General features: G+C 41.9%; 1 protein-coding gene across 11 annotated transcripts in view; it reads left to right on the plus strand.

The window, feature by feature from the left end:
• The window catches only part of dicer1 (dicer 1, ribonuclease type III), a 266,759-nt gene that overhangs the window by 83,364 nt on the left and 156,182 nt on the right, over window positions 1-27,213 (plus strand). For all 11 annotated transcript variants that reach the window (XR_009798317.1, XM_061842862.1, XM_061842866.1 and 8 more), the window contains 5 exons: window positions 9,209-9,369; window positions 9,484-9,652; window positions 10,782-11,254; window positions 11,448-11,580; window positions 15,701-15,943. Coding sequence is in view for 10 of the 11 variants with exons in the window: in XM_061842862.1 (XP_061698846.1) it covers window positions 9,209-9,369; window positions 9,484-9,652; window positions 10,782-11,254; window positions 11,448-11,580; window positions 15,701-15,943 (1,179 nt within the window). In the remaining variant the exon portion in view is untranslated. The remainder of the gene's footprint in view (window positions 1-9,208; window positions 9,370-9,483; window positions 9,653-10,781; window positions 11,255-11,447; window positions 11,581-15,700; window positions 15,944-27,213) is intronic.

Below are 27,213 nucleotides of genomic sequence, written 5' to 3' on the forward strand. Positions count from 1 at the left end.
GTTTTTTTAAAGGCAGTCGGAATGGACCCATCCTTTTTTTCACCACACAACATGATTTTGACATACATGGCTTTATGTAACTGCCCCGGTCACTTCACTTATTGTGAGATGTTGTATTCTTCGAAAAGAGCTTCAGTGTCAGAAGGTGCGTCGGGAAAATCTCTGTTGTTCCTCTCCCATAGCAGGTGGCATTACGTGTTTTCAATGGCGAATGTCCCAGTGTCACGTCTGCTGATGACGTTGCAGGCAATATGGCTACCAATTGGATGTCGAGTGAGACTTTGCGCATAGATGACATGGTCGCTCATATCTATTTTACGTATAGACATTGAAGTGAATAATATTATATGTAATTTTTAATTACAATATCTGTTTTAGAATGTTTATAGGCACGTCCCTTGGGCTTTAATGCTGAAAGGCACGTACAGACTTTGGAGAAACACCCCTGCTTATTTCAGCAAGACAATGCCTTCTACATTCTGCATGTATTAGAACAACGTGGCGTAAAAGAGTGTGGCTATTCGAATGGCCTGCCTGCAGTCCACACCTGTTTCCCATTGAAATTGTGTGCTGTGTTATGAAGCGTAAAATACAATTATGGAGACTCCGGACTGTTGAACATATGAAATTATACATCGAGCAAGAATGGGAAAGAATATTGCACCTACAACGCTTCAACAAGAAGTGTCCTCAGCTCACAAACGCTTATTGATTGTTGTTCATAGTAAAAATGATGTAACACAGTGGTAAGCATGACCGTCCCGTCTTTTTTCTGAATGGGTTACAGCCATAAAATTCCAAGTTAAAGGATCTCCAGTTGAGCAGCCATGCTGTAGAGAGCAAAATAAGAGTTCCCCCATCCCATTAAAGTTTTGCTTTATAAACGCTGTACACTTTGTGTTTTTGTTCCACACATGAATTTAAAGAAGACAGAGGTGTTTATAATATGCCCAAAAAAAAAAAGAAAGTTGTCCCACAGATGACAGAAGAAGTGCAGTGCAGAAACTCTCCGGTGAATAAGAAAGGCTATCAAGGTCATAAACAACACACTGGATGAAGCTGAACAGAGAATCAAAAACACAGAGGAAAAAATCCAAACACTCGAGGAAGCTATGAGGGAGCTGCTAAAGTTACAGGCTAAGTTGCAAGACAAACTAACTGAGCAAGACGGAAGAGCAAGACGGGACAATATAAGAATTCATGGGGTAGCGGAGGGGTTGGAGAACAATTCTGCATCGACGATGATGTTCATGGAGAATCTATTGAAAGAACATTTTCATTTTCCACACGCCAACGTTTTGAGGATAAAATGCGCTCACCGCACACAAGGACCAATTCCCCTCGAGACGCACCACTGAGATCTGCTGTTGTGAAATTCTGAAGCAGCAAAACTGAAGAGGAAATCCTGAAACAAGTGTGGCAAAAAGGAGGACTTTTACATCAGGTAAAAAAAGTGTTTTTGGACCATGATTATTCTCCGGCAATAGTCAGGAAGCACCGGGAGTACGCAGAGGCGAAGAGGGTGCTTAAGAGAACTATATTCGGTTTCAAACTCCTTTCCCAGAGAGAATGAGGGTGTTCTACGAGGGAGAGACACGCACGTAAAACTCAGCAGAGGAGGCTATGAAAGACTCGGTGAAGAGAGGTATGTTCATGGCGATACAGCAACTTCTGGCAAACTGGGCTGACAGAGTCAACAACCTGATGTGGAGCAGAGCTCGAATCATGAGACGAGGGCTGAGACGCCACGGGTTGTCTTTAAAAAGAAACTAGACATCTTCAGACGGACTGACCGGTAAATTTTTTTTTGTTGGGACAAATAATTTTGTGTGGTAAAGAGGCAAGGTGATGGCGATTGGGGGGGAAAAAATCTAAAATGGGGGGAAAAAAAATCGCTATAAAATTTGGATTACTTCTATGACATTATTAACAAAGTATATAGGATTGGGGAAGACCTGAGTAAATAAACTATGGACTGTTCAGAATACTTAAAGCAGGGCCCTCACCAGTCAGCGACGTGTAGTCTTCGCCTCTGAGCCAATAAAACATCACGGCTCCTATAGGGTCATAATCATGACCTCAAAACAGGAAATTAACACTGAGACACTGGTGAAATCTTTTTGATTTATAATGGTCGGGTTCTATTCATGTTTTGTTTCCTGTTTCTTTATTTGTTTTTTTCTTTTCTTCCTCTTTTTTTCATTTATTTATGCTGTTACTGCATGTGAGTGAAGGGGTAATAACTTTAGAAGTGATATTCGAATCATGATGGAAAATCAAATCCCTCTTCAATAAGGATAGCATCTTATGTTAAGCATGTACTTAATTAAAAAAAAAGGAACGAAATACTGGGCAAAATGAAAAAAGATAGGATTGATGTACGACTCCTGCAGGAGACCCATTTAACCAAGACAGCACTCCAAACTTAATAAACAGGGTTTTAATTAGGTCTATTCATCATCATATAAAACAGGACACAGACACGTCCCTACACTTACATCGAAAAGGGTGATTTTTCAAAAGATATCAGAAATCATAGATAAAGAAGGAAAATATAATGTCGTTGTGGGGAGGTTGGAAGGTACAGAAATTACTCTTGTAAATGTTTATGCGCCCCAGGTGCAATATGGGAATTTTACAGAGAAATCTTTAATTTAATGTTTACAAAAGCCCAAGGAATTGTGATTTGTGGCAGTGATTTTAATCTGAGATTGAATCCAAAATGGGATGCATCAACATTAAGTAAAACACAAAACCATACCACATCCAAAAAAGTGGAAAAGATTACAAAAGAGATGGGCATTTGTGATGTATGGACGGAGTTAAACCCCTCGGCCAGAGTCTATACCTTTTATTCTCCACCACAGAAAACATATTCGAGAATTGATTTATTTATTTATAGTAAAGATATTGGTTTTGTAAAGTCATGTAAAATTGGGTTATTGGATCTCTCACATCCCAGTTTATTTGGATTTAAATTAAAAAAACAGTAAAAATCTGTTTTCTTGGAAGCTTAATTTAAATGTAGTGAAGGGGAAAATAAAAGAAGAACTCAAAGAATACAATAAATTATACCTGTCAGAGAATGATAATGGGGAAGTCTCCCCTCTCATGATTTGGGATGCAGGTAATGTTGTCCTGAGAGGGAAGATCATTACTAAACTGGCACTTCACAATAATTTAAAACAAGAGAAATTGAACAAACTAGAAAAACAATTGGAAGACGTGGAAAAAAACACAACAAAGATACCCAAATGGAAATTAGTCAGAAAATCAGGGAAATAAAAAACAGATAACAGAAATCTACGATATAGAGATTCAGAAAAAACATAATTTTTTGAAACAGCGGTATTTTGAAGTAGGTAGTAAAGAATATTTTGGCAAATTGTTTGAGAAAACAACAAGCAGAGAGGGCAATATACAAAATTAAAGACCCAACTAATAAAGAAATTAAATACAAATCTGGATATATTAATAATATCTTTGAAAAATATTACCAAAAGCTCTATACACAGATGGAATGTGGAGGGTATAACTCACTTGAACCTCTGCTTCTACCACTCTGTCTCCCAACAATCACAGAAGACTTGGACAAAATATTAGTGGCTGATGTATCCATAGATGAACTTCAAAAGGCAATTTCTAGATTAAAACCCAACAAGACCCCAGGTTTTGATGGGTTTACAGGAGAGTGTTATAAGACTTTTAAAGATTTGTTATCCCCACTGTTGCTCAGAACATTTAACTGGGTCTTGAGGAAGGGAGAAATCCCTCCATCCTGGAGAGAAACAATTACAGTAATACCAAAAAAGGGAACGATATGACAGACTGCTCTATCGGCCAATCAGGTTGTTGAACGTGGACTACAAACTTCACTTCAGTTTTAGCAAAACACCTTTAAACAATATTCCCACATACTATACAGTTGGATCAAACAACTTTTATCAAACAAAGGCAAACACAAGACAATGTCAGGAGAACGCTACATGTAATTAACCACATAAACAATAACCAACTAGAAGCTGTCCTATTAGGCTTGACTCAGAGAAAGCGTTTCATTGTCGGTTGGCTTTTTTAAAATAAGAGAGAGATTTCAATTCCATAGTGATTTTACGAAGACCATACGAGCCTTATACCACAAACCAATTGCTAAAATACGACTCTTTCGACGCTGTTATTTGCTCTTTTTATCGACCCACTGAGTCAGTGGATCAAACAGAATGAGAAGATTAAGAGCATTAAGGTGACGGATGAAGAACATAAAATTGCACTTTTTGCAGATAGTATTCTGATATATTTGGGAAACCCATCCAAATCCCTCCCAAAATAACTCTAAGAGAATATGGCCTAGTATCCGGTTATAAATTGAACACCCACAAAACTCAAATTTTGTCATCTAACTATTCCCCTAGCCAGCCCATCAAGGAATAACTCAATGTACATTTGAATTAAAAAACAAATATTTAGTGGTGGATAGTCCTATAAATCTGGAGACAATTAAATCAGAGAACTACAACCCCTTCAGGGACCTGCTTCCTTTTTAAGGACTAGGACAGAGGGTGGAAACAAAAATCAACGTGCTTCCCAGATTACTTGTTCCAAAATATACCAGTAGAGATCCCAAAAAGGACATTTTGAGAATTGGACAAATTATCAAGATTAATTTGGCAGAGTAAGAGACCAACAATTCACTATAAGACTCTCCAGTGACCAAAAGACAAAGGAGGCCTTGCTCTTCCAAATATTAAAAATTACTATCAAGCGGTGCAGATAAAAACCTTAGTTGATATTTGTAACCCTTCCTAGAAAGCAAAATGGAAAGATATAGACTGCACGATATCAAGCAATATTCCATTACAAGCAATCATAGGGAACATAGGCTTGGTCAAGTTTTTAAAAGATACCAACCCATTAATCTATCAAGAGCTGTCAAAGAATAATTAAGGAAAACAAGCATCAGGAACCCTACTGGATTATAAAATGGATTGGATGTGATTCAGATTTTCCACCCAACGGGTTTGACATAAGATTAAAAAAATGGGCAGAAATGGGGTTTATCATACACAGTGATCTTTTTGAAGGGGGGTGCACTTCAACAATTCCAGGAGCTAAAGAGCCAGTTCAGATTAACTAACCAAGACTTTTATAGATTTGCAACTGAGACATTTCTTTGAGAAAATAATGAAAAACGAGGAATCACAAAGTAATCTATGGTGAAGATATTCCTTGGTGGAAACATATCTAAGATTTATAGAATATTACCAGTGTTAGAGGGTGATGATTCTATATATATATATATATATATATATATATACATATATATATATATATAAGATAAATGGGAAAAGGAAAGTAATCTTAAACTACAAGTGGAAACTTGGGAAAAGATAATCTCCAACCAGTGGAAAAGTACATATGCTTTATCTTGGAGAGAGTTTGGTTGGTAAAATGCAGTTAGGTTTTGAAAGAGTTCCAGCTCAGAGGCTCTCGCCGGGAGCAAGTACCTCCTGCTGGAGAGCTTCTGGAGAGAATAAGGCGACACATTTTTATGTGTTTTGGGATTGTCCAATAATTTTAAAATACTGGAAAGTCATTACATAAAATTTGGAGAAAGTTATGAAAGTCAGGATTCCTTTAAAATTTGAAACTTTATGCTTGAGATTAATAGCGGACACTGTAAAGGGACCAGAAAATCAATACATAAACAGTATTTTGTCACTAGCAAACAAAAAAGCTATTACAAGGAATTGGTCGATAAAGAATACTCCCACAATTGTGGATTGGATTATGAAAGAGGTCCAAGATATCTTTAAAATGGAGACGTTAACTTTCATTTTGAGGCAAGAACAAGACAAGTTTGAGGGACATTGGTAAAACTGGACAAAGTTTGCCACAACATCAAAATATGTTACTTCATAATGTGAAATCAAGTATCTTAATTTTGTTCATTGGTTCCCATCAATTATTCCCACTTTTGTTGATGATATTATTATTATTATTGTTTTCCCCTAAGTGTGTTATGCTGTGCCTGTGTGCAATTCATTGTTTTTTTTTTTTTTTTTTGGAATCCAGGGGTTTTGATGTTGGGAGAATTTGAAGCTCGGGAAGTTTACTTGAAGGAAATGTGTAAATAATTGTACATTGTTTTTGGGATATTTGTTATGGGGTGCTTGGAGGTGGTGTCATTTTTTTTTCAACTTTTTTGACGACTGTGATAGCTATTGTTTTCCTTTTGGGGTTGTTCTCTTTGCTTACTTACGGATGTGGCCTTGGCTGACAATGACTAACTGGATCGGATTTGGTGGGGGTTTGTTTGGGGATTAGAGAAGTCCTCCTATTCTGTTTTTTGAATTGTTACCCAATTTTTAATGAATGTAAATTAATTTCTCTTTGTTTTTTCTTTTTCTCCTTTTTTCTTTCTTTGTTCCTTTTTTATACATAAATACGAGGGGAAAAAATTCCAAGTTAATGATTAATTGCCAAAAACAAGTATCAGTTTGGACATTGAATATCTTATCTTTGTAATTTGTTCAGTTAAACATAGTTTGAAGATGTTTTGCAAATAATTGTATTCTGTTTTCATCTAACACAACTCAGTGTGTGCTCCAAGTGCGCAGCTTAGAGGGAACAATGGTCACCACCCACACCAAGGATCCCAGGATAGCCTACCAAAGCACACTGAAAATGGCCACAGGGAACCGAACACCGGGACCAACCACCTCCACCCCCCTCAGCCAATCACTACCTCCCGTGCTCTGAAGGATTTGGGTAACAGACAACTGTACCCTTCTGATTGCAGTGTGAAAAGGCTACCACCTCTGATCAACAAGCCAAAAAAACTTGCAAGTATATGTTAAATGTTGGAGGGAAACTGCGGGCAGTACGTGTTAGCAGAAACACATTCACCACCATCAGTCTGATCAGAGCATGCCCTCAAGGTTGTGGATTGAGCCCCCTCCTCTTCGCCCTGCTGACCTATGACGGTAGACTAAAATACAGCATAAAATAATGAGATGAGGTGCCTGGCTGCGCGGTGCGTGGACAACAACAACATGGTTTCTTAACATTCACCTATTCCATCATCAGGAGCAACTGTTAGTTCAGTATCTTATTCAAGAACACTTGGACAGTAGATCTCTAGATTGAACCCACAACCTTTGGCTTGAGAGATGACCACGCTTCTACTGGGGCCATGCCACCTGAAGGTCAAACCTGCAATCTTTGGGTTGGGGTATGACCACTCTACCACATGGGCCATGCTACCTTAAAACCTTTTTTTTTTTTTTTATTATTATTATTTTTTTTTAAGTGCTTGTTTTATTTTTTTGTTAAAACATTTTGTGCGATAGATCAGTGACCGGTTTATTATGCCTTTTTATACAGTGAAGAAAATAAGTATTTGAACACCCTGCTTTTTTGCAAGTGCTCCCACGTAGAAATCATGGAGGGGTCTAAAATTTTCATTGTAGGTGCATGTCCACTATGAGAGAGATAATCTAAAAAATGTAGAAATCCAGAAATCACAATGTATGATTTTTTTTTTTAACGATTTGTTTGTGTGATACAGCTGCAAATAAGTATTTTAACACCTGAGAAAAACAATGTTAATTCGCACACACTGCATAAGGGATTTTGGCTCACTCCTCCATAGAGATCTCTAGATCAGACAGGTTTCTGGGCTGTTGCTGAAAAACACAAGAGTTTCAGGTCCCTCCAAAAATTTTCTATTGGGTTTAGCTCTGGAGACTGGCTATGCCATGCCAGAACCTTGACATGCTTCTTCCGGAGCAACTCCTTGATTTTGCTGGCTGTGTGCTTCGGGTCATTGTCATGTTGAAAAAGGGTGCCATGACCTATTTTTAATGCTCTGACTGAGGGAAAGAGGTTGTTCCCCAAAATCTCACAATACATGGCCACGTTCATCCTCTCCTTAATCCATTGCAGTTGTCCAGTCCCATGTGCAGAAAAACATCCCCAAAGGATCATGGTACCACCCCCATGCTTCACAAGAAGGATGGTGTTCTTGGGATGGAACTCATCATTCGTCTTCTTCCAAACACGGTTAGTGGAATTATGACCAAAAAAATAAATTTTGGTCTCATCTGACCACGAAACTTTCTCCCATGACTCCTCTGTATCATCCAGATGGTCATTGGCAAACTTAAGACGGGCCTTGACATGTGCTGGTTTATGCAGGGGAACCTTCAGTGCCATGCATGATTTCAGACCATATGGTCTACGTGTATGACCAACATTCACCTTGGAAACGGTGGTCCCACCTCTTTTCAGCTCATTGACCAAGTCTTGTCATGTAGTCCTGGGCTGCTTCCTCATCTTTCTAAGGATCATTGAGACCCCGCGAGGTGATATCTTGCATGGGGCTCCACTGCGATTGAGATTGACCATCATGTTTAGGTTCTTCCATTTTCTAATGATTATTCCAACAGTGGACCTTTTTTCACCAAGCTGCTTGATCATTTCTCCGTTGGCCTTTTCAGCTGTACAATTTTGTCTCTGGTGTCTTTGGACAGCTCTTTGGTCTTGGCCATGTTACAAGTTTGAGTCTTACTGATACACTACAGGTGTCTTTATGCAGCTAACGACCTCACACAGGTACATTTGATTCAGTATAATACATAGATATTTAAAGCCGGTCAGAATACTAGCTGATGGATAGGTGTTCAAATATTTGCAGCCGAATCACACAAATCGTTAAAAAAAAAAATCATACATTATAATTTCTGGATTTTTCTTTTTAGACTATCTCTCACAGTGGACATGCCCCTGTGATGAAAATTTCAGATGCTTCCATGATTTCTAAGTGGGAGAACTTGCAATATAGCAGGGTGTTCGAATACCTATTTTCTTCACTGTATATCAATAAAATTGTGTTTTAAGTGTTTCGTTGGTTACATGTTTATTATGGTAATTAAATTGAATAATGGTTTTAAACGTTATATTGGAAACAGTACTGTGCTTTGACTCTCGCTCCCTCACTGCCCATTTTGGTCCCGTGATTTTGAAATGATGAAATATTGAATGTGCCCCCCCCCAAACCCACTCCTCCAAAAAACGCACAACATTAAAATCACTTACCCATTCCAATTCTTCTGGAGTGTAATAATGACAAAATACATGTTTTCTGAATGCTTTGCATTTGAAGTGCAATGGCTTGTTGATGATGTTGCTGTTGTTTCACTTTCTGCAGCTTTTTGATGGCAGCTTGTGCAATCCTCGCATTTTGGGTCTCACAGCCTCCATTCTGAATGGAAAGTGTGATCCATCAGAACTTGAGCAGAAAATCCAGAATTTGGAGGAAGTCCTGAAGAGCAATGCTGAAACTGCCACTGACCTTGTAGTTCTTGACAGGTCCTATAATACAGTTATATACATGTTTAATAGTTTGTGGGAATTAGTAATATAGTTTTGGAATAATGTGTTTACTATCAATGCATACAATATTTTATATTCAACTCATTTCAGATATGCCTCACAGCCAATGGAAGTTGTTCTGGACTGTGGCCCCTATATGGATAAGAATGGGCTCTCCTCTCGTCTACAAGTGGAGTTAGAGGAAGCGCTCGACTTCTTGAATGATTGTAACATAGCTGTTGCAAGAGAAGACAGAGCTCCCACAATCGTTTCCCGTCAGGTCAGAATGTTTAAACCTCTAATATTGCTTTTAACTTGGTGTTGAACTGATGGTTTGTCACATGATGACTCAACTGCGCAGTAGCACGACGAGATTAAACGCACAACCTTAAAATGAACCACATAAAAACAAGACAGGCGGTAAACAATAAAAAGACAATGGTGCATGTGAAAATATGGGTAAAATATGAATAGAGTGAAGTGTAATTGTATAGGTTGTAGGGGGCTGTCACTTCATAAGTGCATTTGATGTGGTAATGGCTTGAGGATAAAAACATGATGAATGCTGATGAGTAATAATTAACATATTTACTTATTTGCCAATTCCAATTTTGATCCAAGGATTAACATTAAGGACAAAACAGACGTTTTGTTGTGGTCAAAAGCCAAATCAGTTTTTTTTTTTTTTTTTTTTTTTTTTTGGGGGGGGGGTAAAGTTATCAGAGACATTTTTGTGACATAAAATAAAGGCTTATAGTTTCTTCAATGTCTAAAACAAGCTTTTGTTCAGAGCAGTATTGTTCAGGTGGTGGAGTGGCTGTCAAGTAATTGAGAAAAATTGCCTGTTTAACTTCTGTTTTCAGTGCCGTCATATTACATATTGCTGGCATAGGGCTGAAACCTATCTCCAAATTTGTACTGTCAGTTAGTACGTGTATTTTTGGTTTTGAAATTTTTTTCTTCACATTATTGACGAAAAAAAGTGTTAAATGGCTCACACTGCAGGTTGCTCCAAATTTTTTGGACCAGTGTCACATACCAAAATTGTTTTTATGTCAATGTGAACAGTACAGTTCTCATTTTTTTTCATAACCGACCCAGGCGCCTTTCATATGTGGATAAAAAAATGGCTGTATGGATGTTCACGCATCCAACAAACATTATAATTCTTTGACAAGGAGACACGTCACAAAACACCAATGACAACTGCAGCAGCAGAAAATATAACTGATAGCTCTAAGGTTGCTTTCAGTTGTTTGCATACCTTGAAAGTAGAAAACTGCAAGGACTTTTTAGCCTAGGACATTCATCGTTTTTTTTTATTTTTTTATTTTTTTTTTTTTCCCCTAATACGAATACAAAATATTTTTTAAAAGTTAATAATGTAATGACCTCTTTGTCTTGTTCAGGTCCTGAGTGACTGCATAGCTGTGCTGCAGGTCCTGGGGCCCTGGTGTGCAGACAAAGCAGCAGGTATCATGGTGCGTGAGCTCCAGAAATACATCAAACACGAACAAGGAGAGCTGAACCGCAAATTTCTGCTGTTCACCGACACCATTCTCAGAAAAGTACATGCTCTTTGTGAGGAATATTTCTCTCCTGCCTCGCTGGACCTCAATTTTGTCACACCAAAGGTTCTCCGCCTGTTGGAGATCCTACATGAATACAAGCCCTTTGAGCGGCAGCAATTTGAGAGTGTAGAATGGTACAACAACCGGAATCAGGACAATTATGTTTCTTGGAGTGATTCTGAAGAAGAAGATGAAGATGATGAGGTTGAGACCCAAGAAAGGCCTGAAGCCAACTTTCCTTCACCATTCACCAACATTCTATGTGGAATTATCTTTGTGGAGAGGCGTTACACTGCGGTCGTCCTCAATCGGTAAGATTATAGCCACTCATTTAGTGTGAGAAGCAGGTTTAGAGTAACCCTTCTTTCCAGTTATTGATCAATAATGATCACAATTCCTAACCGAATTGTTTTTTACGAGAAGAACTCAATTCAGTGTTGATCATATCATTGTAGTACTGAGAATTTTAGAACTGATATTTGACATTCTGCATTTCATTTTCAGTCTCATCAAAGAGGCAGGAAAGCAGGACCCTGAGCTGTCTTACATCAGCAATAACTTCATTACTGGCCATAGCATTGGGAAGAATCAGCCACGGAACAAGCAGATGGAGGTGGAATTCAGGAAGCAAGAGGAGGTATAAAAACTGCAAGAATACTAGCAAACCAAGCATCACTGTTATTCACTTGTGTGTCACCTAATTTTCACCGTATTACTAAGCTCTTTAAAAAAAAAATCCTGACTCCTTTCTAAACAGTGTACATGTATGAAACCAAGACAAATATCAAACAGGGAAGCCCAGTTCTAGAGAACTGAGAAGAAAAGCTTTTAATGAATTGATTTGAAAATACAAATATATTTTGTGTAATTATTCATATAAATTTATTGGGGAAAATGGTAAAATCCCAAGTATTCCTCATAAACCCCTCGAGCCGTCACCTTGTCTTGGTGGAGGAGTTTGTGTCCTAATGATCCTAGGAGCTAAGTAGTCTGGGTCTTCATGCCCCTGTTAGGGTCACCCAAGGCAAACAGGTCTGAGGTGAGGGACCAGACAAAGTACGACTCCAAAACCCTGATGATGACTACAAAAATTGGATATTGGTTTCCCTTGCCCGGGCGCTTGTCACCGGGGCCCCCCTCTGGAGCCAGGCCTGGAGGTGGTGCTCGAAAGCGAGCGCCCGGTGGCCGGGCCTGTACCCATAGGGCTCGGCCGGGCACATCCTGAAAGGGTAACATGGGTCCCCTTCACATGGGCTCATCACCTGTGAGAGGGGCCATAGGGGTTGGGTGCAATGTGAGCTGGGCGGTGGCCAAAGGTGGGGAGGTTTGGCGATCCGATCCCCGGCTACAGAAGCTAGCTCTAGGGACATGGAATATCACCTCTTTAGCAAGGAAGGAGCCCGAGTTGGTGCATGATGTCAACAATTTCCGACCAGATATAGTCGGATTCGCCTCTATGCACTGCTTCGGCTCTGGCACCACTCCTCTTGAGAGGGATTGGACTCTGTTCCACTCTGGAGTTACCCACGGGGAGAGACGGCGAGCAGGTGTGGGTATACTTATTGCACCCCGGCTCGGGGCCTGTACGTTGGGGTTTACCCCGGTGGATGAGAGGGTAGCCTCCCTCCGCCTGCAGGTAGGGGGACGGGTCCTGACTGTTGTTTTTATTATGCCCCAAACAGCAGTGCAGAGTACCCACCCTTTTTGGAGTCCTGAGAGGGATTGCTGGAGGGTCTTCAATTGCCATGTTGGCAATGACACTGAGACCTGGAAGGGCGTGATCGGGAAGACCGGCCCCCCCGATCAGAACTCGAGTGGTGTTCTTTTACTGGACTTCTGTGCTCATCACTGATTGTCCATAACAAACACAATGTTCAGGCATAAGGGTGTTCACATGTCCACCTGAGACCAGGATACCCTAGGTCGCAGTTCGATGATCAGCTTTGTGGTCGTGTCATCGGACTTGCGACCGCATGTCTTGGACACTCGGGTGAAGAGAGGGGCGGAGCTGTCAACTGATCACCACCTGGTGGTGAGCTAGCTCCGATGGTGGCGAAGATGTTGGTCCAATGTGGCAGGCCCGGGCGTATTGTGAGCGTCTGCTGGGAACAGCTGGCAGATTCCCCTGTCAGAAGGAATTTCAACTCCCATCTGTAAAAGAACTTTGCTCATGTCCCGGGGGGTGGCGGGGGTGGGGTGGGGGGTTGGACATTGAGTCCGAGTGGACGATGTTCCACGCCTCCATTGCTGATGCAGCCGACTGGAGCTGTGGCAGTAAGGTGGTTGATGTCTGTCTTTGCGGCCACCCATGAACACATTGGTGGAAACCAACAGTAAGGGATGCTGTCAAGCTGAAGAAGGAGTCCTATCGGGCATTTCTGGCCTGCGGGACTCCCGAGGCAACAGATCGGTACTGGCTAGCCAAGCGGAATGCAGCTTCGGTGGTCGCTGAGGCAAAAACCTGGGTGTGGGAGAAGTTCGGTGAGGCCAAGGAGAACGACTTCAGGAGGGCTTCGAGGAAATTCTGGTTCACTGTCCGGTGTCTCAGGAGGGAGACGCAGTGCACCATCAGCATTGTGTATAGTGTGGACGGGGCGCTCCTGTACTCAACTCGGGATGTTGTGAGCTATTCGCAGCCGAGTGTGAAGCGGCTGAAATGAGAATCAGCACCTCCAAATCCGAGACTATGTTCCTCAGTCGCAAAAGGGTGGCATGACCTGTCCAGATCGGGGATGAGATCCTTCCCCAAGTGGAGGAGTTCAAGTATCTTGGAGTCTTGTTCACGAGTGAGGAAAGAATAGAGCGGGAGATCGACAGACGGATCGGTGCAGCGTCTGCAGTAATGCAGGCTTTGTATGGGTCTTTTGTGGTAAAGAGGGAGCTCAGTCGAAAAGCGAAGCTCTCTATTTACCAGTCGATCTACGTTCCTAACCTCACCTATGGGCATGAGCTGTTGGTCGAAACCAAAAGAACAAGATCCCAGATACAAGCGGCAGAAATGAGTTTCCTCTGCAGGGTTTCCGGGCTCTCCCTTAGAGATAGGATGAGAAGCTCAGTCATCCAGAAGCGCTCAGTGTCGAGCTGCTACTCCTCCGCATTGAGAGGAGCCAGATGAGGTGGCTGGTGTATCTGATGCGGATGGCTCCTGCACGCCTCCCTGGTGAGGTGTTCTGGGCATGTCCTACCGGAAAGAGGGACAGTCCACTATCAACACTGTGTACAATGAGGATGGGGCACTGTTGACATCAATTCACGACGTTGTGAGTCATTGGGAAGAAGACCTACTTAATCCCACAGACACACCTTTCCACGAGGAAGCAGAGTCAGCGTTCTCTGAGGCTCTCCTATCTCTGCTGTTGGGGTCACCTAGGTGGTTGAAAAGCTTCCTGGTGGCATGGTCCAGGAAGCGGATAAGATTCACCCAGAATTCCTCAAGGTTGTGGATGTTGTGGGGCTATACTGGGCGACACATCTATGCAACATAACATGGACATCGGGGACAGTACCTCTAGATTGGCAAATGGGCTGCTCGTCCCCGGTTTTAAGAAGGTGCACCGGAGGGTGTGTTCTTATTCCTGGGGGATCACACTCCTCAACCTTCCTGGTTAGGTTCATTCAGGGATGCTGGAGAGAAGGGTCCATCGGGAAGTCCAGTCTTAGATTCAGGAGGGGCAATGTGGTTTACGTCCTGGCCATGGAACAGTGGACCAGTTCTACACTCTTGGCAGGGTCTTTAAGTGTGCATGGGAGTTCACCCAACCAATCTACGTGTTTTGTGGACTTGGAGAACGCTTTCGACCATGTTCCACGGGGATTTCTGTGGGTTGTCCTTCATATATAGGGTACTGAACCCCATGTGCGACCCCTGACTTGAGTTTTGTCCGCTTTGTCAGGAGTAAGTTCGGTGAGAGTTGGACTCCACAAAGGCTGCCCCATTGTCACTGATCCTATTCAGAACTTTTACGGACAGAATCTCAAGGCACAATGGAGACTTGGACTTGGTCCAGTTTGCTGTCCTCAGTATTGTATCTGTTCTTTTTGCAAATTATGTTGTTCTTTTGGCTTCATCAACCATAATCTCAAAATCTCACTGTAGCGTTTCATAGCAGAGTGTGAAGCGGCTGGGATAAGAATCAGCACCTCCCAATCTGAGACTATGGTCGTCACTCGGAAAAGGGTGGCTTGCCCTCTCCAGATCAGGGATGAGCTTCTACCCCAAGTCGAGGAGTTCAGGTTTCCTGGGGTATTGCTCTCAAGTGAGGGAAGAATGGTGTGGAAGATTGACAGGCAGATCGGTGCAATGTCTGCAGTAATGTGGGCGTTGTATCAGTCTGTTGTGATAAAGAAGGAGGTAAGTCAAAGAGCAAAGCTCTAAATTTACCAGTTGATCTACGTTTATACCCTCACCCATGGTCAGGAGCTGTGGGTCATGACCGAAAGAACAAGATCGCAGAAACAAGCGGCCGAATTGCGTTTCCTCCAAAGGGTGTCTGGGCTATCACTGCTAAAGCTACTCTCCCCGCGACCCGACCCGGATAATCGGTAGAAGATGGATGAATGTATTAGTGCTTGAATTTGCTGGTGTCACGTTCAGGGTCTACCGCCCGAAGATAGCTGGTATAGGCGCCAGTGTTCCCACGACCCTAGTAAGGATAAGCCGTACAGAAAATGCATGGATGGATAACAGTGAAACATTTAATGGGGTCTGAATACTTTTCATACCAAATTATTTACTGACATCCATCTTTTTCTTCCAGGTTCTCCGGAAATTCCGGGCTCATGAAACCAACCTGCTGATTGCCACAAGTATTGTGGAAGAAGGTGTGGACATTCCAAAGTGTAACTTGGTGGTTCGGTTTGACTTGCCAACTGAATACAGGTCCTATGTCCAGTCCAAAGGCCGAGCTCGAGCTCCTGTTTCCAACTACGTGATGCTCGCTGATAGTGATAGGACCAAAAGCTTTGAAAATGATCTCAGTACTTACAAGGCCATAGAAAAGGTAAGTAATAAATTCTGAATATTTTCTCTGGATTTACTCTTAAAATATGAACATTCTCACACGATGATCACTTTTAAAAGCTAATTTCATTCAGTCCCAATTTGAGTCACTACCCATGTGTGAAGAGCATGAATCTAGTGTGTCTTTGTATATGCGTGTGGACATAAAATCATTGTCATAATCCATCCTCCTTCTGTTGACTAAAACTACGTATCAGGATTGAACAACCTCAGAATATTTTACATATTTCAGTCAGTTGCTCTCAATGTCATTTTCATCTCGAGTTACCGCTGAAGTTATGCTGTTCACCTCACGTAGTAGTCCAGGTATTTATTACTTGAGTGATACATTTTTCATGCTCCACACCTTTAAAATCCACTAGAAGAGCTTTGCGTGCAGCTACTTTTTTGGAAAGATTTAATTCAATTGAATATATACAGGAATCCCTCTCTACTTCGCGGGTCACGTATCGCGGATTCAGTGCATCGCAACATTCCTTACCTTTCCTTTCTTGTATAACACAATTCTCCTCCAACGCAGCACAAGAATACTACCATGATTGGAGGTCTGGGTGCAACTGTGGCCATGGCTGCAGTGCCTTGTGAAAGTATTTGGCCCCTATATATATATATATATATTTTTTTTTTTGTCAAGAATCAACAACAATGGGGACACAATCGTGAAATGGAACGAAATCTATTGGATATTGTAAACTTTTTTAACAAATAAAAACCTGAAAATTGAGACATGCAATATTATTCTGCCCCCTTGCATTAAGACTAAGACGCCACCTTTTGCTGCAAATAAAGTTGAAAGTCGCTTGGGGTATGTGTCTATCAGTTTTGCACATCGAGAGACTGATCTTCCTTGCAAAACAGCTTGAGCTCAGTGAGGTTGGATGGAGAGCGTTTGTGAACAGGAGTCTTCAGCTCTACCCACAGATTCTCGATTGGCTTCAGGACTGGACTTTGGCTTAGGCCGTCTAACACCTGGATACGTTTATTTGTGAACCGTTCCATTGTTGATTTGGCTTTATGTTTTGGATCATTGTCCGGTTGGAAGGTATATCTCCGTCCCAGTCGCAGGTCTTTTGCAGACTCCCACTGATTTACTTCCAGAATGGTCTTGTATTTGGCTCCATTAATTTTTCCATCAATTTTGACCATCTTCCCTGTCCCTGCTGAAGAAAACTAGGCCCAAACCATGAGGCTGCTACCACCATGCTTGACAGTGGGAATGTGTGTTCAGGGTGATGAGCTGTATGGCTTTTCTGCCAAACATCGTTTTGCATTGTGGCCAAAAAGTTAAATTTTGGTTTCATCTGATCAGAGCAATTAAATGAGACTTTTTATGGATATCTTTGAGAAATGACTTTCTTCTTGCCACTCTTCCATAAAGGCTAGATTCGTGCAGTGTACGACTGATTGTTCTCCTACGGACAGACACTCCCACCTCAGCTGTAGATCTCTGTCGTTCATCCAAAGTGATCATGGGCCTCTTGGCTGGATCTCTGATCAGTCTTCTCCTTGTTCGAGGTGAAGGTTTAGAGGGACGGCCGGGTCTTGATAGATTTGCAGTGATCGGATACTCCTTCCATGTCAATATGATTGCTTGCACAGTGCTCCTTGTGATGTTTAAAGCTTGGGAAATCTTTTTGTATCCAAATTTGGCTTTAAAGTTCTCCATAACATTATCTCCGACCTGCCTGGTGTTTTCCTCGGTCTTGATGATGGTCTCTGCACTTTAAACAGAACCCTGAGACTATCACAGAGCAGGTGCATTTATATGGAGACTTGATTACAAACAGGTGGATTCTATTTATCATCATCAGTCAACATTGGATCAGTAAGAGATCCTCACTGAACCTCTGGAGTGAGTTTGCTCCACAGAAAGTAAAGGGGCCGAATAATATTGCACCTCCCACTTTTCAATTTTTTATTTGTCAAAAAAGCATCAAATATCCAATAAATTTCATTCCACTTCACTATTATGTCCCACTTGTTGATTCTTGACAAAAAACATAATTTTATATATTTGTTTGAAGCCTGAAATGGGGAAAAAGGTTGAAAAGTTCCAGGGGGCCTAATACTTTCACAAGGCACTGTATGTCTGGTGGTGGTGGCACAATTTGTGCAAAATTTTTGTATTCACGACAAGATTTCAGCGAGATTACTTTGACATTTTTTTTATAAATTACCCTTGAGAGTATGGCTTTTTGCTCCTTGCAAATGTTCGAAGCCCTGGTTGCCCTCTTGTTTTTTTTCTTCTTACTCGCCCGCTGGACATGCCTGCGCAGTCCTGTCTCACTGAGACATTGACGCACACACGCACACTCTTAGCTTGTTGTCATAATACCCGTAACAACCATAATAAACTCAAGCAAAGTGTGGATGCAAATACGGTAATTAACGCAAGCAACCCGCGCTTACAACTACCATAATGAGTTCAAACAAAGTGCATACATATTGTAAAAAAAAAAAAAAAAAAAAAATGAAAAGAAGCCACTGGTTTCTTTTAGGCAGCACACAGAACTTTCTCTAATAACGACCGCTGCTTCACCACACTTCCTAGTTTAATTAATTGCCGCCCTCCACTCTGAAAGACGTACACCCATAATTACAAATGTTACAGTACTTACGCAGCACATCAATGTGTTTTTTAATGACAGCGTCCACGACCCCTGCTTTAGTTAGCAACACAGTCTGGGGAACGTAGAACAAAGACGAGTTAGACACACTGCTTATGTTTACTCTCGATAATAATGGAGAAGGTTAAAAAATAAATTCTGTTGTTTTAAGATGCAATAACTGTCAGAGTATGTGAATAATTGAAGAAAAAGTGGTGAAACTGGTTGAGATTTGCTCACTTTCGAGTGGGAAAGTTCTGGATTGAAGCCAAAGTAGAAAGTGTAGAATGAGCTGGACGAGATGGTGAGATGGTGTGTAATTTTATAATTCCACCTTGGCGCAGCGTGCTCTTGGATGAAAGCACAGACAATGCAGTGCACAAAAACCTAATTCTGTATTTTAAATATAAGAGCCAACATAACATTAACCTTAATCCTGTTTGGGAGCATTCCCCCCCCCCCCCCCCCCCCCATCGGTAGCTTGCGAGAGGCTGGCTGCTTGAAAAGTAGATCTTGGGGTAAAAAAGTCTAGGCTCACCTGCTTTACATTATGTACACTTTGAATGCTTGTTTTTGGCGGAAGGGGAGGGGTGATTGGATTGGAATGGATTAGGCTATTTACTTGTAAAAAGCGTTTCTATTTCACGAGACTTTCACTTTACGAAACGACTTCCGGAACAGATTAATTTCGTAAGTAGAGGTACCACTGTATTAATACTTATTGTACCAGCAGCATGCGAGGGTGTGTCCTAACAACGGCACACTGCAGAAAATATTAGGTTCGCTGATCAAGAATTTAATGAGTTAATTGCCAGAGGGAAATAACAGTTTGAAACCTGCTAGTTTTGACTTGCATTGATCGGTAGTGCTTTCCAGATGGAAGAAGCTGGAAGAGCTGGTGGCCAGCATGTGGAAGATCCTGCCCGCTCTGGACCTAGTTCGGGTGGCAGGAAAGACTTGAAGGGTGGGTAGGATGGTGCCGACAATCCGTTGAGTCATTTTGATTGTCCGATGGAGTCGGTGTTTTTCCTTTTTTGTGCCAACCCCAAACCAGACTGTGAGGGTGGTACACAGCACCTCTTGTGACAGGCCATGGTTCCTCAGAAACCGCAAGAAGTGCATCCTTTGCTGTTTTTTTTTTGAGGATGGAGTTGATGTTCGTCTCCCACTTCAGGTTCCCTGAGACTGTAATTCCCAAGAACTTGAAGGTCTCAACGGTTGATACAAGACAGTTGGACAGCGTGAGGGGCTGCTGAGGTGAAGGATGCCTCCTGAGGTCCACAGTCATTTCTCCAGTCTTTACTGATCAATGCCAGGTTGTGCTGCCCACACCAAAGTTCCAATTTCACCACTTACTGTCGATGGTCATCGATCGCCGTCTTTAATCCAGGCAATGACTGTGGTGTCATCTGTGAACTTCAGGAGTTTGACAGCCAGATCGAATGTCGAGTGACCAGCAGAGGGACCAATATAGACATGCTCATAAGATTAGCACCCATATTACGGTAAAGTATAACCCTTCAAACTACAATACCTTTGTGGTTGGGTGGTTCTCACTGTGCACAAGCAGGATGACAAGCTGTTACTGGCTGATGTTGTTCTTCCTGAGTGTGCTCAGAAAGTGGAGTATTTATTTGAGACTTCTTTGCCACCTTTGCAGTGTTATTTTTCCAGGTTACCTTCTCCTTAATGTGGACTCCCAGGAAGCAAAAGTCACTGACCGTTTCCACACAAATTGCGCCGATAAAAATAGGCTGAATGTCCGCTTTGTTTTTCTGAAATCTATGATGAGCTCCTTTGTTTTGGATGTACGATGCACGAGCAGGTTATTGTCTTGACACCACATGGTCAGCTGATGCACCTCATCCCAGAAAACCAGGGGTGTCAAACGTATGGCCTGTGGGCCAGACGCTGCCTGCAAACTGTTTTAATCTGGCCTGCGTGGTCATTTTGTAAAGTATAAAATGATGGAACGCACACGTACACAAAAAAGAAAAAAAACTGCAATTCTGAATGCATCCACTACATGGTGCAATAACAATTGTGTTCAGCCAGCAAACTGTTTATACTGGGGCAGAGTAAATTGGTCAAATGCACAGACCGGATGAGCTGTTCTGTGTACTGCTCGCGCTACTTATGACTTCAATGGTACAGGACTTTAAATATGTGGTTTGGCACCCTGATTGCCCCAACACTGTGGTACTTCTATTTACGAAATTAATTTGTTCAGAAGTCATTTCGTAACGTGATTTTTTTTTTTTTTGAAGTAGAAGCGCTTTTTATCTATATATAGCCTAATGTATATGTATAGCCTAATCTGTCAAACCCCATCCCTGCCCTCGCCAAAAATTAGGATTAAAGGTACTGTAAAATCTGGGGTATATTGCGCAAAATTTTCCAAAAATATTTTTAAAAAGTCAATGGAGCGGATTATATTTAGGTATAGATGAAAAATAAAATAGAATATCACATTGTATAGTCATATACAGTATATATTTAAATTTACATATATATTTGATGTCTTATGTTACTCATGCGTATTACGGTAATGTGGGGCACCAACCTGAGCTACTGCTGACCTGCTCACGGGAGTTTACCATTTGACGATCGTTGGCACAGTATTTTTTTTTTTTTATCTGCAGCCCTATGGGTGGCACAAGCCAGTGCAAGCAGTAGGTCGGTCCCAAGCCCGGATAAATGCAGAGGGTTGCATCGGGAAGGGCATCAGGCGTAAAACTGTGTGAAACACATATGAGCATTTATCAAACGAATCCTATGTGGGTCGTGGTGAAAGTTCCGGTATTGTGGATCAAAGACAAAAAAGAGGAGAAAACCGGCTTGGTTGGCAGAAGAAGAAGAGGAAGGCACAGAGCCTACACCTGTATGTAGGGACTTTGAATGCTGGGACAATGACAGGAAAAGATCAGGAGTTGGTTGCCATGATGATTAGGAGGAAGGTGACCAGGTGGAACGGTAATAAGGCTAGTAGTTTAGGAGCAGGGTTTAAATTATTTTTGCCATGGAGTAGATGGGAAGAGAAATGGAGTAGGGGTTGTCTTTTCAAGGAAGAGCTCGCTAAGAAGGTTGTAATGGATATATTAGTGAAAGAAACGGGGGCGATGAAGAAGTGATGGGTAAGTACAGCATCCAGGAAAGGAACTTTGAGGAACAGATGGTGGTGGACTTTGCTAAAAGAATGGAAATAGCAGGGGTGAACACTTTTTTGCAGGAGATGCTGGAACATATAGTGACGTACAAGAGCGGAGGTAGAAGCACGCAGGCGATGTAATCTGAAGGTTACTGACTGTAAAGTAGTGGTAGGGAGAGTGTAGCGCCACAAAACTGTATGGTGGTGTGTAGGAAGACCCTGGTCGTCGGTAGGAAAATCAAGAAGACAAAGCTAGAGCAGAGAACCAGGTGGTAAGCTCAGGAAGGAAGAATGCTGTGCGGCCTTCCGGAAAGAAGTGAGAGAGGCTCTCGATGGACAGTTGGAGCTCCCGGAAAACTGGACGACTACAGCCGAGGTGATCAGAGAGAAAGGCGGGAGAGTACTTGGGGTGTCTTCTGGTAGGAAAGGGGAGAAGGAGACTTGGTGGTGGAACCCCAAAATACAGGAAGTCATACAAGGAAAGAGATTAGCGAAGAAGTGGGACAGTGAGAGGACTGAGGAGAGACGAAAGGAATACATTGAGATGCGACGTAGGGCAACGATAGAGGTGGCGAAGGCTAAACAAGACGCATGGAATGACATGTACACCAGGTTGGACACAAAATAAGGAGAAAAGGATCTCTACAGGTTGGCCAGATAGAGGGATAGAGATGGGAGGGATGTGCAGTAGGTAAGGGTGATTAAGGATAGAGATTAAAATGTGTTGACTGGTGCCAGTAGTGTGCTGAATAGATGGAAAAAATACGTTGAGAAGTTGCTGAATGAAGAAAATGAATGAGAAGGAAGAGTAGAAGAGGCAAGTGTGAAGGACCAGGAAGTGACAATGATGAGCAAGAGGTAATTTTGAAAAACAAAGGATGAAAAATGGAAAGGCAGTTGGTCCTGATGACATACCGGTGGAGGTATGGAAGCAATTTGGAGAGATGGCTGTGGAGTTTTTGACCAACTTATTCAACAGAATACTAGCGGGCGAGAAGATGCCTGAAGAATGGAGGAAAATTGTGCTAATTCCCATTTTTAACAACAAAGGGGACTTGCAAAGCTGTGGCAACTTCTGAGGAATAAAGTTGATGAGCCACACAATGAAGTTATGGGAACGAGTAGTGGAGGGTAGACTCAGGTCAGAAGTCAGTATCTGCGAGCAACAGTATGATTTCATGCCTTGAAAGAGTACCACAGATGCATTATTTGCCTTGAGGACGCCAACTGAAAAGTACAGAGATGGTCAATAGGCGCTCCAGTAAATCTTTGTGCATCGACAGAAAGCCTATGACAGAGTGACAAGAGAGGAACTGTGGTACTGCATGCGGAAGTCTGGCGTGGCGGAGAAATATATTCGAATAGTACAGGACATGTATGAGGGCATCAGAACAGTGGTGAAGTGTGCTGTAGGCAGAACAGAAGAATTTAAGTTGAAGGTGGGGTTGCATCAGAGATCAGCTCTGAGCCCCTTCCTGTTCACTGTGGTAATGGATAGGCTGAGAAATGAGGTTAGACTGAAATCCCCTTGGAACATGATGTTCGCAGATGATAATTGTGATATGCAGTGAAAACAGGGAGCACGTGGAGGAACAATTAGAAAGATGGAAACATGCACTGGAAAGGAGAGGAATGAAGATTATCTGAAATAAAACAGTGAAGTCAGTGAAAAAATAAGTATTTGAACACCCTGCTATATTGCAAGTTCTCCCACTTAAAAATCGTGGAGGGGTCTGAAATTTTCCTCATAAGTACATCTCCACTGTGAGAGAGATTATATAAAAACAAAAATCCATAAATCACAATGTAATGATTTATTTGTGCGATACAGCTGCAAATAAGTATTTGAACACCTGAGAAAACCAATTTTAATATTTGGTACAGTAGCCTTTTGTTTGCAACAACAGAGGTCAAATGTTTCCTGTAGTTGGTGACCAGGTTTGCACACACTGCGGGAGGGATTTTGGCCCACTCCTCCACACATATCTTCTCTAGATCAGACAGAGTTCTAAGCTGTCGCTGAGAAACACGGAGTTTCAGCTTCCTCCAAAGATTTTCTGTTGGGTTTGGGTCTGGAAAATAGCTAGGCCATGCCAGAACCTTGACATGCTTCTTCCGGAGCAACTCCTTGATTTTCCTGGCTGTGTGCTTCGGGTCATTGTCATCTTGAAAGACCCAGCCATGACCCATCTTTAATGCTCTGATTGAGGGAAAGAGGTTGTTCCCCAAAATCTCATAATACATGGCCGCGGTCATCCTCTCCTTAATAGAGTGCAGTCGTCCAGTCCCATGTGCAGAAAAACATCCCAAAGCATGATGGTACCAGTAGGGTTGGTATTCGTGGGATGAAACTCATCATTCGTCTTCCTCTGAACACAGTTAGTTTAATTATGACCAAAAACTTCCATTTTGTGTCATTTGACAACAAAACCTTCTCCCATGACTCATCTGTATTATCCAAATGGTCATTGGCAAACTTAAGATGGAACTTGACATGTGCTGGTTTAAGCAGGGGAACCTTTAATTTAATGCATGATTTCAAACCTTGACGTCTTAGAGTATTACCAACAGTCACCTTGGAAATGGTGGGCCCAGCTCTTTTCAGGTTATTGACAAAGTCCTGTCATGTAGTCCTGGGGTGCGTCCTCACCTTTCTAAGGATCATTTAGACCCCAGGAGGTGAGATGGGGCTCCACTCCAATTGAGATAGACTGTCATGTTTAGCGTCTTCCATTTTCTAATGATTTCTCCAACAGTGGACATTTTTTCACCAAGACGCTTGGGAATTTCTCCGAAGCCCTTTCCAGCTGTGTGGAGTTGTACAATTTTGTCTCTGGTGTCTTTGGACAGCTCTTTGGTCTTGGCCATGTTACAAGTTTGAGTCTTACTGATTGTATGGGGTGGACAGGTGTCTTTATGCAGCTAACAACCTCACACAGGTGCATCTGATTCAGGATAATATATGGAGTAGAAGTGAAGTGTTGGTGGCTGGTGTTAATACTTTGTACAACCCCCTTTTGCCAACACAACAGCACCTAATCTTCTCCTATAATGTTTCACAAGATGGGAAAAGACAGAAAGAGGGATCTTCAGCCATTCCTCTTTGCAGAATCTCCCTAAATCATCCAGAGACCTGGGTCCTCTCCCCTTCAGCTCACCCCAGAGGTTTTCAATGGGGTTGAGGTCTGGTGACTGAGATGGCCATGGGAGGAGCTTGATTTTGTGTCTGGTGAACCATTCCTGTGTAGATTTGGCCATATGTTTAGGGGCATTGTCTTGCTGAAAGACCCAGTGGCGACCCCTTCTTCAGCTTTCGGGCAGAGAGCAACAGATTTCAATTTAAAATGTCCTAGTATTTCAAAGTATTCATGATGCCATCCACCCTAACAAGGTTCCGAGGGCCTTTGGAAGCAAAACAAACCCACAGCATCACTGACCCACCCCCATACTTCACAGTGGGTATGAGGTGCTTTTTAGCATGCCTATCTTTCGTGGCACGCCAGACCCACTTAGAGTGTTTCTTGCCAAAAAGCTCAATCTTGGTCTCATCTGACCAAAGCACACGGTCCCAGTTGAAGCCCCAATACCGCTTGGTGAACTCCAGACGTTTACGTTTATGATTGTGAGTAAGAAAAGGTTTTCTCTGTGCATCCCTCCCAAAAACCTTGTTGGCGTGTAGACAGGGCCTGATGGTTGATTTGGAGACCTTGTGACTCCAGAATGCTACCATTTGTTGTAATTCTGTAACAGTAAGCTTTCTCTTACCATCCTCCTCACTGTGCGTGGTGGCAAACTAAACTTGGGTCCTCGTCCAGGCTTCTTTACCACTTTTCCAGTTGTTTTGAACTTCTTAATTATTCCTCTCACAGTGGATATGGGCAGCTGCAGTTGAGTGGCAATCTTCTTGTCGCCTCTGCCTGACCTGTGAAAGTCGACGCACATCTGGCTTACTTGTATGCTGTGTTCCTTTGTCTTTCCCATGTTTAAGAGTGGATAAGAGAAATGGCCTCTGTGGCATGTCATATTTATACCCCGGGGAAAAAGGAAGTAATGAATTACTAATTAAATGTTCCTACATACTCTGGTAAACGTAAACTACTGTAGAAATGACAGAAATGCTTTAATTATATTTATTTCCTGGGAATTGTTAAGGGTGCCAATAATTGTGGAACAGGTGATTTAATGAAAAATAATTATTTTTTAGTCAGAGGTTTTTTTTTATTTTCTTAAATTCATTTTAGTTTGTTACATTTTCCTAAAATTTTCATTGTGACAATATTCTGCAATAAACACTGAATTTATTTTAAGGCTTTTAACACATCTTAACCGTAGAACTGTAGAAATGACAGAAATGCTTCAATTATATTTATTTCCTGGGAATTGTTAAGGGTGCCAATAATTGTGGAACAGGTGATTTAATGAAATATAATTATTTTTTAGTCAGGGTTTTTTTTTTTAATTTTCTTAAATTCATTTTAGTTTAAAGGTTACATTTTCCTAAAATTTTCAGTGTGACCGTATTCTTCTGCAATAAACACTGAATTTATTTTAAGGCTTTTAACACATCTTAACCGGGGGTGCCAATAATTATGGAGGGAACTGTATATATTACTAATACCAATACTGATTGGACCAACATGATGTGAGTGTCCTAACACGGCACAAGGCAGCAAAATAGTCGGGTCGCTGATCAAGATTGTAATGACTTAATTGCCAGAGGGGACAAAAACTGTTCGAATGCCTGCTACTTTTGACTTTTATTGATCTCTAGCATTTTCCTGACGGAAGGAGCTGGAAGAGCTAGTGGCCAGGATGTGGAGGGTCCAAAAGGATCCTGTCTGCTCTGGACGTAGTTCGCGTTATGTGCAAGTCCTCGATAGTGGGTATCATGGTGCCGACAAGCTGTTCAGCAGTTTTGATTGTCCATTGCAGTCTGAATTTGTCCTTTTTTGTGGCAGATCCAAACCAGACTGTGATGGAGGTACACAGTACTGATTGGATGACCGCTGTGTAGAACTGTCTCAGCAGCCCTTGTGACAGCCCTTGTGACAGCCCATGCTTCCTCAGAAGCCACAAGGAGTACATCCTTTGCTGGGCTTTTTTTTTTTTTTTTTTTTTAGGATTATTTTGAGGATGAGGATGATAAGTTATAAAGTATATAACTTGGTATATAAAAGCCATGTTTAACTGATCCAGCCCTCTTGATAATAGATTATCCTCCATGTGCCCCCTATGCTAGAATCAGATTGACACCCCTGCAGTAAACAGACTAAAGGCCAACCAATTTTTCAAAACACTTTACAACCACATGCGTGAGTGCTACCAGCAAGTAGTCATTCAGGCTGGTAGTGGTTGGTTTCTTGGGTAGTGGAAATCTATAGGCCTTTCCCATCTTAAGTGGGAGAACTTGCACAATTGGTGGCTGACTAAATTTTTTGCCCTACTGTCTGTCATCTTCACAAGTCATTTTCTGAGATGCCCATTTGCCCATCATTG

The sequence above is a fragment of the Syngnathoides biaculeatus genome, chromosome 15 (assembly GCF_019802595.1).
Source record: "Syngnathoides biaculeatus isolate LvHL_M chromosome 15, ASM1980259v1, whole genome shotgun sequence".
Lineage (NCBI taxonomy): Eukaryota > Metazoa > Chordata > Actinopteri > Syngnathiformes > Syngnathidae > Syngnathoides > Syngnathoides biaculeatus.